The sequence below is a fragment of the Gopherus flavomarginatus genome, chromosome 1 (assembly GCF_025201925.1).
Source record: "Gopherus flavomarginatus isolate rGopFla2 chromosome 1, rGopFla2.mat.asm, whole genome shotgun sequence".
Classification (NCBI taxonomy): Eukaryota; Metazoa; Chordata; order Testudines; family Testudinidae; genus Gopherus; species Gopherus flavomarginatus.
In genome coordinates this window covers 95138224-95153947 of record NC_066617.1, presented here as the reverse complement: position 1 = coordinate 95153947, position 15724 = coordinate 95138224, and the positions used below count along the sequence as shown (strand labels likewise).

At 43.6% G+C, this 15724-nt stretch overlaps 1 protein-coding gene across 4 annotated transcripts in view; it reads right to left on the bottom strand.

Annotated features, from left to right (window-relative positions):
- The window catches only part of LOC127051762 (putative RNA-binding protein Luc7-like 2), a 73041-nt gene that overhangs the window by 56042 nt on the left and 1275 nt on the right, over positions 1-15724 (bottom strand). The window contains exon 1 of one of the 4 annotated variants that reach the window (XM_050954498.1): positions 5029-5396. The exons of 1 other annotated variant lie outside the window; for it this stretch is intronic. In XM_050954498.1, coding sequence (XP_050810455.1) covers positions 5029-5089 — 61 coding nt within the window. In that variant the 5' untranslated portion in view covers positions 5090-5396. Of the gene's footprint in view, positions 1-4320; positions 4355-5028; positions 5397-15724 lie in introns of those variants that run through there. 2 more of the 4 variants (XM_050954520.1, XM_050954502.1) reach the window with 2 other exon arrangements.

Below are 15724 nucleotides of genomic sequence, written 5' to 3'. Positions count from 1 at the left end.
AACATATGTCATCAGAAATCCCTTGGAGTTTGAGAATGACTGTCTTCCATAAAATGATTGCCAGTAATCACTGGTGGATCTGCAAGTGGCTAATGAGACCAATCCAGGATCCACAGATCTTGTCACAACTGGGGCAGACATTTCCCAACAGAAGGGGTAGATCTGGATTGCTGAGTTGGGATGCAGAGCATTCTTTCCTCCTTTCCTGTTTATCCAATTCCTGTTGAATCAGTTAGATCTCAAAATACTGGGGTTCTTGCCACAAGGTCCTTTCCCATTTTGGTCAGCTGAGGGCTTGGGCTTCCCAGGAGTTTGTCAATATTGCACTTCTTCATGTTGGCTTTGAGGGTGTCTTTGAAGTGCTTTCTTTGCCCAGCCCTCATCTGTTGACCATGGCTCAGCTGTGAGAACCTGACTTGCTTTGGGAGTTGATTTTCTGGCATTTGAAGAACATAACCAGACCAATGGAGTTGGTGGTGGATGATCAAAGCTTCAATGCCGGAGGTTTTGGCTTGGGACAGAACACGGACACAGATGTGCCAGTCATCCCACTTGATTCAGAAGACCTTGCGGATGCACCACTGATGGTATCATTCGAGAACCTTGAGGCATCCACTGTACATGGCTCTGGTTTCAGCACCATACAAGAGAGCTGGGATAAAAATGGCTTGGTACACGAGAAGCTTGGTGTGGTTCTTGATGTCACAATCTTTGAAGACATTTTCTCAAGCATCCAAAAGCTGCACTGGTGCATGGAAGGCAGTGTTGAATTTCCTTGTCAATGTCAGCTTTCTGTGACAGATAGCTACCAAGGTAAATGGAGTGCTAGACATTCTCCAGGGCCTCTTCATTGATCTGAATTATGGGAGCAGGATCCTGGTGATGCAGAGCCTGTTGGAGGAATACTTTCATTTTCTTGGTGTTGTGTGTGAGGCTGAGTTGGTTGTAGGCCCCAGATTTTTTTAGGATAGTTTTCTGAGTGGGCGCACAGGGCCCAGTCATCTGCATATTGGAGTTCAATGACTGATTTAGTGATAATCTGTGTCTTGGATCAAAGGAGATTGAGGCTGAAGAACTTGCCGTCCATTCTGTATTGGGTATCAAATGCAAACATATAATGAATCACTGAATCACCAACTCCACCTCAAGAACATGAGCATAGATGGAGTTCGAGAACTCTTGACTGAAGTCTGCCGTCAGCAATGTGTCAGAGAACTACTGATTTTCTTCTAATACTTCATGAGTTGACTGGAGCTTAGTATCACAGACTTCAAAAAACTGAGGCTTCCAGCGTATGGCAGAGACAAGGCTTGTAGGGCACTTGTATTACAAGGTGATGACGTGGGACACTTCAATGACTCGGCTGCTTCACTGAGTTGATCACAGAAGTGCTACATTTGAGCCAAAAGGACTGGCAGACAGACAGTCAAACAACTCAGATGTCTCAGCCAACTGAGGCTTCTGCCTTGAAGCACTCTGGCCCAGACTCATGTCAGACGTAAATAAATTTCTGGAGTTGCTGGAGGATGCATTAGAGACATTCTTCATGTCATCTTAGAGCCCAAGGTGACATCTGCCAATATTTCTGGCACTCCTTAACATGGTGGTTGACTCTATATGCAGACAATGCAACCAATATGCTTATTTGTCATTAATAGTCCTGTTGCAAGGATGTGGTATGAAGCTTGTGAGTGGCCTTCCTTGCTCCCTATGTCCTTCAGAAAAAAACAAATATACCACCAGCAGATATGAGGCTCAAATGATGCATCACAAATGCCAACACCAGGGTGCAAAAGACAGGCTCCCAATTCCAAGAAAACCACTGGCAATGACACTAAACAGGTGCCTAAAATATGAGACACGGGCAAAGTTGCTTCAGAGGTGCTGAAGTGCAGATAGACAAATAGGAAAAGACCATGGGTACGCACTGATTGAAGTGTTGAAACAGCTAGCGCAAAAGGCAAAATTTGAGAAACTTGGACCAGAGTGGAAGCCAAAGACTTTACTACGAAATATTGTGTGTGTTTCCAGGAGTAAGGGGGAAAGAGCTGGAGTAATGACTGGAGAGGTCCTTTGCGGACCACAGTTCAGGAATTGAACTGAATGCTCCAAAGGCAATGGTTAAACTAAATATGATAGCATGCACTCAGAACTAGAACTGCTGGCCTGTTCTCCACCCCACCAATTATGTATATATGGACTAAATGTATTCAAGAGCTTAAGAATTCCTGAGTCTCATGCTGAGGTGGTGAGAACCCTAACAGATGTTATGTTTAGAGAAGGTTTTGTTTTCCATTAACAGACAATTCCACAACTTAGTCTGTACTCTGCTTCCAGTTAGATTCCAATTCTTATAAATGCTCACAATCTAAAACTATACAGCTGTATAGGTTACTTGTCAAGATTACTTTATTCAACTCATTTTAATAGTTTCTTCTACATCACTTATTTTGTTTAACTCCCTGATTTTCCTCATATAAACCTCATCAACAGACTACTCAACTTTGACTTTACATCATTTGTCAGGTTATTTGCATACAAGATAAATGCCTGAACTATATAACTAGAACTTGCTACGTCACTTTTCCTTAGAAAGAATTTGGGCTCTATTTGCTCAATACCTTATACTGGGTGTTTACAAGATAACAAGCACATATGTGAAATTTTGAAAATAATTAAAAACTTAAATTTGTACTTCCTGCAAGTACTAAATGAAGTAATCTCAACAAACATGTTGTGCGGGATGGGAATGACAGATCAATAAGAGATTGGAAGACAAGCTTCTACCTTGTCTTAATATTGAACTATTTAACATTTAAATAAAATGTTACTACCTACTAAGTAAATACTAGAGAGTTCTGTTAGTAAGCAGTAGTAAAGCAAAATGAAAACTGGTCTTAACATCTTGACATTGAGCATACACGGTCACTGCCAATTTTAGTTAAAGATATTTATTTTCAACTATATGTCAGTTTAAAAATAGTAAAGAGTGCTTACCATCAGGACAAAGCTACTACCTAACTGTAGTATAAGTCTGACACCAATTCTTGTTAAACACTTTAAAAGAACTGTGTCTATCAAATGTACAAAAAAGTAAATGTAATAAGCTCAGGGCTAAGTGTTATTAACCTGAGGGCCTCCCACACTCTCTCTTTTATTAGCAAGTTTTGAAGCACTCAAGTTAGAATTGGATGCTGATCCTCTCATCCCAAAAACTGTTTTGAGATTAAAAACAGCATATGCAAAGGAAAAAAAGGCATGCAAGTAAATTAACAGATATGTAACAAAACTGTGAGATATGTATTTCCAGCGCTAAAAAAAATAAAATATGAAACAGAATTTTCAAAGTTGCCATAACATACATACCACTAAATTCAGGAAGAGACTGTTTTACTTAACACTATGCAAAAATGTATTTCCATAATTTATTATGCCAAGAGATATGCTTGATATACCTTCACTTTCCCCCAGAATGTTATATGTATTGTAGACATATAACCTTTGCCTTCTTTCTAAAATAGGACTACTTAATGTCCCTAGCCTCAGTTTGCTAGAAGCTGGGAAAGATTCAAAAGGAGCAATAAAATGGGCAACATTTTCAAATTTAAGTACCTAAAGTTAGGCACCTAAATCTGCAGCTTTCATTTACTTCAGCACCTCTGAAAGTCAGACCACTTATTGAGTTGCCTATATTTAAAGCATCTTCATTTGTAAGTCCTGACGTAGTTGTATCAAATATGACAATTTTCCACACCTCCAGAGCAGTTTCACTCTAGTCTTAGCTGTGTTAATTAAACCAGTTTTATGCTACCACCACAGCACTGTTTTTTTTTTTTTTTTAAATTATGGCATGCTCTGCTATCAATCCACTTTTTTTTTTTTAAACAAACAGCATTAATGAGAAATGCTTAAAAGCTGAGCTCCTATGCAATCATTTCTCAATCTCTTCAATGTACCCTTGTCAGAAAGAGTCTGGGACAACAGGTAAGATTTGCCAATGTGGCCTGAAGGTCAAGCTCATGCTTTGTCTGATACATTCTCAATAGTATTGCACATAACATTTAAGATATATAAACTATGTCTCAATGACAGTGCAATATTCTGTCAACTTGTTATTAGTAAGTTGTTTTATTAAAAGGAAAACTGAATAGCAAGAATGTCAAACGGTAACGGTGGAAAGGTCGTTCTATGGTCCAGTCTATCTCCTGTAGGATCAGTCTGCATACATTAATTTTCCCTTTTACCTATCTTACTTTCTGAACAGCTCTAATGGCGATGCCTCAGCCCCGCTGGAGTAAATTTTATTAACTCGATTCTCACTTTCAAAAGTGATCATCATTCCCGCCTGTTGATTGAAATGATGGTTTGGGTCAGACTTCCCTCGGACGGACTATTACACCTCTCGCCATGGCTCTGCACCTGACGATCTGAAAGGCTGATTTCTCCTGTCCGAACAATGCAAAGTGCGGTGTCTAGGGACCATGAGCTACGAGGGAAGATTTACAAGTGTTTTATCTGGGACTTGGCGGGGGGTCCTCTGCTGTGCGCGCGGGGCGGCTCGGAAGGCGGCGTGCGCCCCGAACACTGGCTGGGCGCGGACTCGGCCGGCCCGGAAGACAGGCCTGCGCCGACCAGCAGGACGAAGGATGGATTTTTCCACCACCTGACCGGGGAGTGGGGCCGCCTGCGCCTGCCGGGCTCGAGCTAGGGCTGGCGGGGCCGCGGGCAATGGGGGTTTCATTACAGACTCGCAGGCCGGTTCTAGAGGAGATCGCCGTAGCCACCAGAGGCCCGTAGCAGAGCCAGCCCCGCCCGTGCCCCCCACACGGGGTGTAACCGCCTCCGACCGGCCCAGTGCGCCGCCGCCGCCCTTTAACCCCCTAGCCCCGCCCCGAGCGGCAAAGGGGAAGTAGGTGCTCGTCCTGCCAATCATCGCTGCCAGCCCAGCGCGCTCGCTGTTCCCAAGCGATGCCCCTGGCTATGACCGCAGGGGGCAGCAGCCCCGCCCCCCGGCCGGGTGGCACTTACCGTCCCGGGACGTGCCCATGAGCTGGTCCAGCATGGCGCGCATCTGGGCCTGCGCCGACATCCTGAGCGCGCGGGGCCCGGCCGAGCCGGCGGAGTCTGTGTGAGCTCCGCCGACAGCGGCCTACAGCGCTTCGGGTCGACGCTGGCTCACCGCCCTTACGGGTCCGGGCGGAGCCTCTCTCCGCGGCCGGTGAGGGCTACGATGGCGCCTCCGCCTCACGTTCGCGGTTCGGGCCGAAGGGCAAAGCGGGAAACTGCTTCGCGCTGTTCTCGGTCTCGCGACTTCGCTTCCCCCGCGCGCGATCCTTCACGCTTGCTACACGCGCGTGCGCGCCAGCGATAACGGAAAGCCGCGCAGCGCACGCGCGCGGGCGCGCGCCTTCTCTCCACTCCACCCCTTTCGACGTCAGCGCTATCAGGTTGAGCACCCGCTGATTGGGCGAGTAGACAAATTTCTGTCTGTGACAAAAGCGGCTCCGCGTTTCCTGATTGGACTCTAGAACCTTTTGCCCGGCTGGGCTAGCGCTCGTGCTGATTGGACACGGCTCTCGTTCTCTTTCTGTGTGACGTCCTCTATACCCCCCCCTTCGAGTCGGGCGAACCCGATCGTTGTATTTCCCTTTCGATAAGAACCTCTTCCCCCGCCTCCTCCCCGATCCAAGACTAGTACAATCCGCGTTCTACCTGAGGAACGTGGCGCAGCTGCGTGGCTCCGCGGTCACCGCAATGACCAGCTGGAACACGCCTGGTGTAGTCTGAGCTAAACCGAAAAAATAGTCCATTGGTAACATCTGGATGGGCAAAATCTCTTCTTGGATTGTGAATAGCTCTGTGTCAACGGACAGTGAAAAGTTATGGTGGATTTTTTTGCAGAGTAGTTTAGTAGAACTGAGCCTGGTTGTTGTTTTTGAAAAAATTCCTGATATGCAGATTTTTGTTGTATAAGGACTTCAGTGAAAGAAACGCGCTTTGCTAATGAACGTGTTGAATAAAATCTAATCAAACCGTTGCATTTTGATATCAGGTTAAGGACATTAATTTCAAATCTCAATCTACAAAATAGATAATAAAACCGCTCCTGACATCTAAATACTAAATAATGTAATAGAAATTTTTCTTTTCATGTTTTTGAAGCTTTTTCCATGCTGCTAATGTTATTGTATGTTCTGCCATAACTGTATTGGCAAGTGACATATCAAGCCCACAATAATACAAATATTGGAAAAACTCAATTTACTTTCTCTGCTCGTGGAAGCTTCTTGGGTTCTCTAACAGTTGGTACGTGAGGCTGCACTGCAATACCGATTATTCAGTGATATCCCTGCACTGAATATCTCCTCAAGTCTGTTGATGTTACATGCCAAAGGTGTGGGGATGAAGGGCAGAATGTTGAATGGTATTGCCACACCTGATTCATCCTCATTAACCCACTTCTGTAGACAGGGGGCTGTGTCCATTTCATTTCATTCAGCTGACTATATGGTATACCTGTTGGCTGAGTATCTTAAAAAAAACCATGTTGCCTGTGAGGGATGTGACATTGACATGAACTGTGACTATATAAATCATGGTTGCACCAGGTCTTATACAGAGGAGGTCAAGTGGGATGCCTATGGAAAAGTTGTAGTTTGCTGGTTATGATTATGCCACCTATATGTGTGTATCATTTTTGTATTTGAAGTTACGAATATTGACTGTACTTGTATCTCAATATGTTTGATTCAGTGAAGCATTTGGTCAGCTTCTTGAGAAAGGACTATTCTCAGTAAGTGCCCAATCAAGAAACACTTAACTGACAATGGACTTTGGGAGATGCCAGTCCACAGCCGAGCTTTCCTGGGAATGTTCCAACTAACATGTAAACAATGGTGTTGGCCTGCAAAAAGCTGAATCATTCATGGACATGTGACTTGCCCAGATGGCTACAAACTCCATCTCGTTGCTGTGACTTTGCACAGAAGAACAAAGGGGTTTTCACCCACAAGAGAGAGACTATAAAAGGACCTGGAAGCCGCTTCATTTTGTCTTCAGCTGGCTCAAGAGATAACCTCTCCACCCCAAAGAGATCCCTGAAAGAAACAAGAATAAAGGACAATAACTACAGGGGTGTGAGTGATTGCTGGACCCAGATTAGGAAAGAGTCCAGTCTGTGAAAGAAGCTTATTGGAACATCTGTGGGGGTGAGATTTTATCTGCAGTCAGTTTCTTAATGTATTAGGCTTAGACTTTCGTGTTTTGTTTCATTTTGCTTGGTAACTTACTTTGTTCTCTCTGTTATAACTTGGAACCACTTAAATCCTACTTTTTATACTTAATAATCACTTTTTCTTATTAATTAACCCAGAGTAAGCAATTAATACCTGGGGGAGCAAACAGCTGTGCATATCTCTCTATCAGTATTGTAGAGGGTGGACAATTTATGAGTTTACCCTGTATAAAGTTTATACAGAGTAAAATGGATTTATTTGGGGTTTAGGCTCCCAGAAAAACCAAAATACTGAGTGTTGGGAAAGTCTCTGTTAACTAAGAAGCCCCTGAGTTGTGTGGATCTCAGTTTCAGTGAACTGCAGGAGGCCATGGCCCAACCTCTGGGTCTGTGCTGAAGCTGACTGGAGTGTCTTACGTAGCAAGACAGGAGTGGAGGGAAGCCTTCTCTGGCAGGGGAGTTTGTTCTCAGTGGTATCCCAGCACATCTAGTGTCAGTCTTGAGGGAGTTTCTGTGACTGAACCCATCACAGTGGCATAATTGGTAAGCTCTGTGCACAGCTGATTGCTTTCAAACATTGGTAGTGATTTTAAGTGACTTTTTGAGTGTGGTGGCTGGAGAACCGACAAAGTGGTTACTGGTTTCTTATTTTCTGTTTGCTTATTTTGGGTAATGGAAATACAGGCAGAAAAATTAGCAAAATAGGTAAGAGTAAAGCTCAGAAGAAGCTATAACTGCACAGGTTACAAATTGCTAAGAAGGAAAGAGAGAGCCAGCAAGCCTTGGACTTAAAAAAACAAAGAAATTGAGGCCCAGAGACAAGCACAAATTGAAACCCAAAAACATGAACTGGAATGAAGTGGAAGAGGTGCTCAGAGACATGTATCCTGAAGGTCGAAGTTGGGGTCCTGGTGACTCCTGGGGTGGGAACAGACCCCAAGAACTCTGTAGCTGGAAGCAAGCCTAACCTGAATGAATAGGGGGTTGGGGGAGGGATTTTGCTGACCAGTGAAGGGTCTGTCATAGCTGTGAGCTGGATCAGGGTCACCTTTACTTTTGGGGGACACAGTGTCTGCCCCAGGGGAGAGCCCAAAGAGGAATTTTAGGTATACTGCCTCCGCCGCAGACAGCGTCCAAGTCTCTGGCAGTAAGTTCAGGAGAACAGTGTGATGTTGCACTCCACAATGTTTTATGGAAATATGCTAATGAGTGTGAATATAATATAACTGGAATATCCTCCATGCAAAAGGTCTCTTGTAAGGTATCATTACATAGCTTATGATCTACTGAGTGTGGTCATCCTATTTGTATAAATGTATCATTCTTGTATCTGAAACTAGAAATATGAAAGATAACTCTGAGGTCCTATTGTAATTATGCAAAGTGTGGGCCATTAATGGTGGTGGTTTGGAATCTTAATGGCTCCAATCAACTAGGACAATTGGTTGTAAATGGCTCTGTTTACTTGCAAGCCTTCCTGTGAGCCAGGCCAGGAAGAATGAAGGTTTGGGGTCTCTCAGGACGTGACCATGCTACCTGGTACTGGAGTTCATCTTAAACCTGGTGGTTTTCCATTTAGAAGGAGGGGTGGGTGCCCAGAGAGACAAAGGATTCCTGCATTGTGCCAAAGCTATAAAAGGGGGCAGAACAGAACAAAGGGGGCTGCAATCATGAGAAATCCCCTAGATACCACCTGTGCTGGAACAAGGGCTGTACCAGGGGAAAGGATTGGGCCCGGACTAGAGAGCAGTCTAGTCTGTGAAAGACGCTTATTGGAACATTTCTGAGGGTGAGATTTACCAGCATTCAGTTTCTTAAATGTATTAGGCTTGGACTTGCTTGTTTTGTTTCATTTTGCTTGGTAACTTACTTTGTTCTGCCTAAAACAACAAGGAGTCCTTGTGGGCACTTTAGAGACTAACAAATTTATTTGAGCATAAGCTTTCATGGGCTAGAACCTACTTCTTCAGATGCATTAAGTGGAAAATACAGTAGCAGGTATAAATACATAGTACATGGAAAAAATGGGAGTTGCCTTACCAAGTGGGAGGTCAGTCTAACGAGACAATTCAATTAACGGTAGGATACCAAGGGAGGAAAAAATCACTTTTGTAGTGGTAATGAGAGTGGCTCATTTCAAACAGTTGACAAGAAGGTGTGAGTAACAGTAGGGGGAAATTAGGTTTTATAATGACCAACCACTCCCAGTCTTTATTCACGTCTAATTTGATGGTGTCCAATTTGCAAATTAATTCCAGTTCTGCAGTTTCACGTTGGAGTCTGTTTTTGAAGTTTTTTTTGTTGAAGGATTACCACTTGTAGGTCTGTTATTGAGTGACCAAGGAGATTGAAGTGTTCTTCTACTGATGTCAGATTTTGTGTCCATTTATTCTTTTGCATAGAGACTAACAAGTTTGGCCAATGTACATGGCAGAGGGGCAATGCTGGCACATGATGGCATATATCACATTAGTAGATGTGCAGGTGAACAGGCAGGTGATGTGGTTAGGGCCTATGGCACCGGGATTTGTTGCAGGGTTTGGTTCCTGGGTTGGTGTTTTTGTTGTGTTGTGTGTAGTTGCTGGTGAGTATTTGCTTCAGGTTGGGGGGCTGTCTGTAAGCGAGGACTGGTTTGTCTCCCAAGGTCTGCAAGAGTGAGGGATTGTCCTTCAGGATAGGTTGTAGATCCTTGATGATGCGCTGGAGAGGTTTTAGTTGGGGGCTGTAGATGATGGTTAGTGGCATTCTGTTACTTTCTTTGTTGGGCCTGTCTTGTAGTAGGTGACTTCTGGGTACCCTTCCGGCTCTGTCAATCTGTTTCTTCACTTCACCAGGTGGGTATTGTAGTTTTAAGAACGCTTGATAGAGGTCCTGTAGGTGTTTGTCTCTGTCTGAAGGATTGGAGCAAATGTGGTTGTATTTTAGGGCTTGGCTATAGACAATGGATCGCGTGATGTGGTCTGGATGAAAGCTGGAGGCATGTAGATAAGTAGAGCAGTCAGTAGGTTTCCGGTATACGGTGGTGTTTATGTGACCATCGCTTATTATCACTGTAGTGTCTAGGAAGTGGACCTTTTGTGTGGACTGGTCTAGGCTCGAGGTTGATGGTGGGGTGGAAATTGTTAAAATCCTGGTGGAATTCCTCAAGGGCCTCCTTCCCATGGGTCCAGATGATGATGAAGATATCATCACTTGGGCCTCTTCAATCCTACTTTTTATACTTAATAAAAGTCACTTTTGCTTATTAATTGACTCGGAGTAAGTAAGTAATGCCTGGGGGGGCAAACAGCTGTGCATATCTCTCTATCAGTGTTATAGAGGTTGGACAATTTGTGAGTTTACCCTGTATAAGATTTATACAGGGTAAAACGGATTTATTTGGGGTTTGGATCCCAGTGGGAGTTGGGTGTCTGGGTGCTGGAGACAGGAACACTTCTTAAGCTGTTTTCAGTTAAGTCTGCAGCTTTGAGGTACGTGGTTCAGACCCTGGGTCTGTGTTGGAGCAGACTGGTGAGTCTAACTCAACAAGACAGGGTTCTGAAGTCACAAGCTGGCAGGGAAAACAGTCTCAGAGGTAGTCTCAGCACATCAGGTGACAATTCCAAGGGGGTCTCTGTGACCCAACCCATCACAAGGGATTTCACTTCCCATGGTAATCGGATATGCTTGGCAAGTTTCAGCACTCCTCCACTAATGGCATATATAAAATCTTTGGAAAAGGATTGTATGAATCTTCAAATTTGTGAGGATGGTATAGCTTCATTTTTGTCCCATGCTAACAACATCTTGAGGAAGTCCATGAGATTTTGGCATTAGGGTGTAATCATCAGGCCTCTCTGGTGATGGAGGCTATACTTGTTCAGTGTTGGATTTCTTCAGATCCAGTCATCTGATCATGGTACATGGCTTCGAGACCTGATCAGGCTCTTCTGAGAAAAGTGAATCCAGCTCAGAGGCCATTCTTAGTCAGAGAGAATCTAATATTGCCTTAGACAGGTTGTTTGGTATCACCACAAGTTTGTGATTATCTGATATAATCTCCAGGCTGTTACCAAAGCCTGCTTCAAATTTTCTCTGAATGGGTTTCTTTGTGGCTTGATAATTTTTAATATCAAGATAGCTCATATTGGCCACACATTTCTGTGTGAGATTCACCATTGATACAAAACAAGGCTTTGAAAATAAATCAGCTGAATAACCTCTCATTTACTGCTTTTTCTTTCATAGAGTATATGCTATCATTATCTTCACCTTAATGACACTTGTGCTTTTCTGTTGATCTTGTGTAGGCTCTATAACAAGATTGTGATAGTGTGCCTCTGCTGCTACCAGCACCCTTGATGTAACAGCCAGTCTCTTTTGTCTGTCTGTTTTGCTCTTTTCCACGCATTCCTTTCTGACCTGAGATCTACTGCTAGACACAGTGGCTCTTTGAACTTGGTCCCTTTCACATACGTCAGTATTTTGTCACAGAATATATAGACTCTTTCTGGTGGAGGATGAGCCCAATCACCTTATTGATTTGTACAGTTCATGGCCAATTTCTTCACTGTAGTTGCAAGGTTCTGTTTGTTTTTCAAGCTGTTGCAAAGTTTTCTTGTATGTGTGATCTTTCTTTCTACAGTTGAAATGGTGTAATGGCCTCCACTCAGGGTCTGGTTGGGAAGAGTGGCATAGTGGTCAAGGCCACAACCCTGGACTGCCAAGGGGGGTGTGAGGAGGGGAGTCCGGGCCCTCCCACTCCACCAGGCTCCGACCCAAGGCCCTTTGGGCTACCAGTAACCTGGCAATCAAGACTACTTAAGGCTGTTCTCCCTGGGCCTCTTCCTCTCATCTCCCCCACTGGGGTCACCTCAGTCCAAGGCTGTCTCCTGGTGGGGAAAATCCAAATCAAAAGGAAGGAAGAGGGAGTCACTGCTGTCCACGGCCACAGGATACTTCCCACTCTGCTTGTCTCTGCAGAAGATCCTCCCTTCTCACAGTGGGTCCCCTTGGGCAGCTGTCAGAGCCTTTCGGTTTAGCTCTCCTCTGCTCCCCCTCAGCACTGCTCCCTAGCTGAGCTAATTCGCTGCCTTTTAATTCCTCCAGCGCATGGAGCATTGCTGCAGGTGTGAGAGGTGAGGTTGGCTGAGCCTAAAATGAGCCCTTAAGCCCTTGTTGCTCAGTGTGGGATTTGTACACCCTATTACAGATGGTAAAATACATTGGGTATTTCATTGGTGTCTTTTATATTGCATAATGGTAGCACATTATTGGATCTCTGTGGGTCTTAAAAGATTCATCCATGATTCCAAGTCTCTTGGTTTGGTCAGTTCTGTGAAAAGAGCATCTACATTACATATCACTCATGTTTTTAGACCTTTGCTCTGTTCAAGGACCCTTTCTGGGAACTTCTAAATCAAATTCCATTGTTCATTCAGGAATCACAGCTGCATAACAGTCAAATCTAAAGCAAACAGTGGAAAAATACATAAAATCAATGTGTAAAGTACTGTGACCTAAGATGTAAGTCCAAAAATAATGATTTTAATGCCTGTAGAATGATAACATGTTTTCACATGAAGCAGGGTGTGCCCCCCCCCTTAGGTTGTTAGTGGTTGCCATGGCAATGGGGCATAGTTTTCATTATTTTAATGTTAAAAAATTACCCAAGACTGAGTGAGGATGTATTCATTTTTAGTCAAAATATGGCCCATATCTGTCTTTCACCCAGTGTCTACTCTTACGTGAATCATTTCCTGGGAAACCATACAATTCCATCTTTGACCTTTATGTGTGGTAGTTTAATCAACTGTTTTTGTAATGTGTATGCATGGACTTTAAAAAATAAGAAAATGGGAATTTGCCTACCCCATGGTACCAAAAAGTTGCCTGGCTTATGGACTGATGCATCTATGTCTGCTAGAGACATACTTTTGTTTTGCCATTTACAGTGTGGTAATATTTGTATAACTTTAATGCCAATAAAGTATACTTGAATGGAATTGTGTGTCAAAGCACCTGCAACAATGTATGCCTGAGCAAATTTTTTTTTACAAGTTATTTTTTTTCCCCTTCTGAGCTTCTTTGTTTGGATGGAATTGAGCATCACCTTAAGGTTCCCCTTTTCATATCAGGGTAAGTTCAGAGAGAGAGCATGTTAAAATGCAGAATGAAATTATGACAGTGCAGGTAGAAAGATGACAGTCATAATAGCAACTATTTAGAAACTCCTCCCATAAAATTGAGGTCCCTGTGGGTGTATCTGGCAAGACCAGTGGGTTGGATGTGCTTCTTATGTTTTCAGAGCAATGCTATAAGAGCTCTTGGAATTAGCTCAAACCAAAGAGATCTCCAGAATAAAAACAAGATAACGCTGCACTGGCTATCCATCCAAACTCACAAACCTCCCAGTTATCCAATCCCTAGAACGATGTTGCCATCTAGTGTCCCAAAAGAGCCACTGATTTCTACAAGTCCCAAGAGAGCCAGATTTTTCCGTCTGCGTCCAGGAACCAGGGCCAGTTCCAGGGTTTTTGCCACCCCAAGCAGCAAAAATGAGGAGGCGGGGGGCGGAGGAAAGCCACAATTGCTTCAGTCTTCGGCAGCAATTTGGCAGCTAGTCCTTCACTCCAAGAGGGAGTGAGGGACCCGCCCCCGAATTGCCGCTGAAGACCCAGACATGCTGCCCCTCACCGTTGGCCGCCCCAAGCAGCTGCTTGCTCGGCTGGTGCCTGGAGCCAGCCCTGACAGGAACACATTAAAATAGTTTTACACATGGCTAGTATTGAACCAAAATATAAATCAAAAAACAGATTTAAGATTATAGATTTGAAGTTCTTGATAAAAATTTGAGTTGAAGGGGGGAAAAGTATGTTGCATTGCTCAAAAATAACCAACTTTAACCAGGTTAGGAAGGGAAATCTCCCCTCCTCCTCCTCCTCTCCCCCACCCCTTCTCAGCTGGAGACAGGGTAATCACTACAACAATGGCAAAGTAAAGCTGGGAATAATGTGTATATTTATATTTTTGTGTATGGAGGGTTTCAAGAGGTATATGAAGGACCACCCCTCCACAGGAGAGGAAAAAGTAGGTTAAGAGGTGCTAGAAAGGAAAAAGTGGTTGGCCCAGTGGGCCAGTGCTTAGTGCTAGTTAGTAATACTAGGTTTTAACCTCAACACACTCTGCTTTTCTACCACTGTTTCTATGAAGCATCATCAATTTGTCTCACACTCATTCACCTAATTTACATTGTAGTTTGGTAATTCTACGTGTGTCATCAAGCTTTTAAATCTGACAAGGAAGATGCACATAATACAGCTACCTTTGATCACATTCACTGGACTGAGCAGTGAGGCACACTTAATCGTGCTATGGAAATCAATCACATTACTCATTTCAATTCCTAGCATATATCCATCTTGGCTTTTAACAGCCTATAGTGGTCCTGATAAAATCCAAATGATTATGCTGGGCAGGGGAAAGCATCTTGAGGAGTTAATGGAGGTTATATCCACCCCCCATTTGACTCCAATGATCCTTGAACCCTCCCAAACACTGGAAACTTTAGGGTTGAAGGATGGCTAAATGCCAACTGTTCTCCATAGAATCAGATAGAAGCAACCTGGAGTGCTCCTTCCCATGTGCATTTGGCCTAGAGATTGCAATATTTCCTCATAGATTCAGACATGGCTGGAGTGATTTGTCATCTCTAAATCAGACTACCACAATGAGCTTGGAATGAGGCTTTATCTTAAATCCATTTGGAAAATGAAACTAGAGCAAAATCCAGGAGCTGACTTGTTAAATAAAATAGCTCTTTGAGTACATTACATCTATCTCTCAGACATGCACTGGCTGCCTCTTGACTTTCAAGTAGTTTGACTTATCAACTCCTAAATGGGCTGGGACCTTTCTACGTGAGATATCACCTCTCTTCCTGGGATACTTCTATACATGAGGTCAACAGAGGAGCTGCTGGTAGGGCATTCTCCATGAAGACCCCATGACTTTGGAGTTCATACCCTCTTCCTGTCTCAAAGTAGACAGTTGGGGATAGAACTTTTTTCAGAGGTGGGTGAATCATGAAAGGTTGAAGACCTTGATTTACTGACTAATGGGAAAACATGTTGCTGGCATTTTTTTCCCTTTAGTGTTCCAGCATGTATGCTAAGCAAAGAATAGTAGCCATATTTACTTAAATAATCCATGTCCCTTGGGTCTCTTGTGTGAAACATTTTAAGATATACAACATATTGAAGGCTTTAGAGAAAACCCAATTCTATTCCCTGAAGAAATTTAAAAAAAACAGCTATGGTAGAAATTGATGATTCAGTAGGTGGTGCTCTTCTATCTGAATTACTATTGCATGGGCTACTGTGGTCGTAGTTGCTAGTGAAATCTTTCCAATTAAGCACAGATCTGAAGTCTTGACCTCTTGTTCTCATTAGGAATCCTCTGGTATTTTTCTTACAAAGCAGTCTTCACTCTTAAAACAGCCAATTACTATAT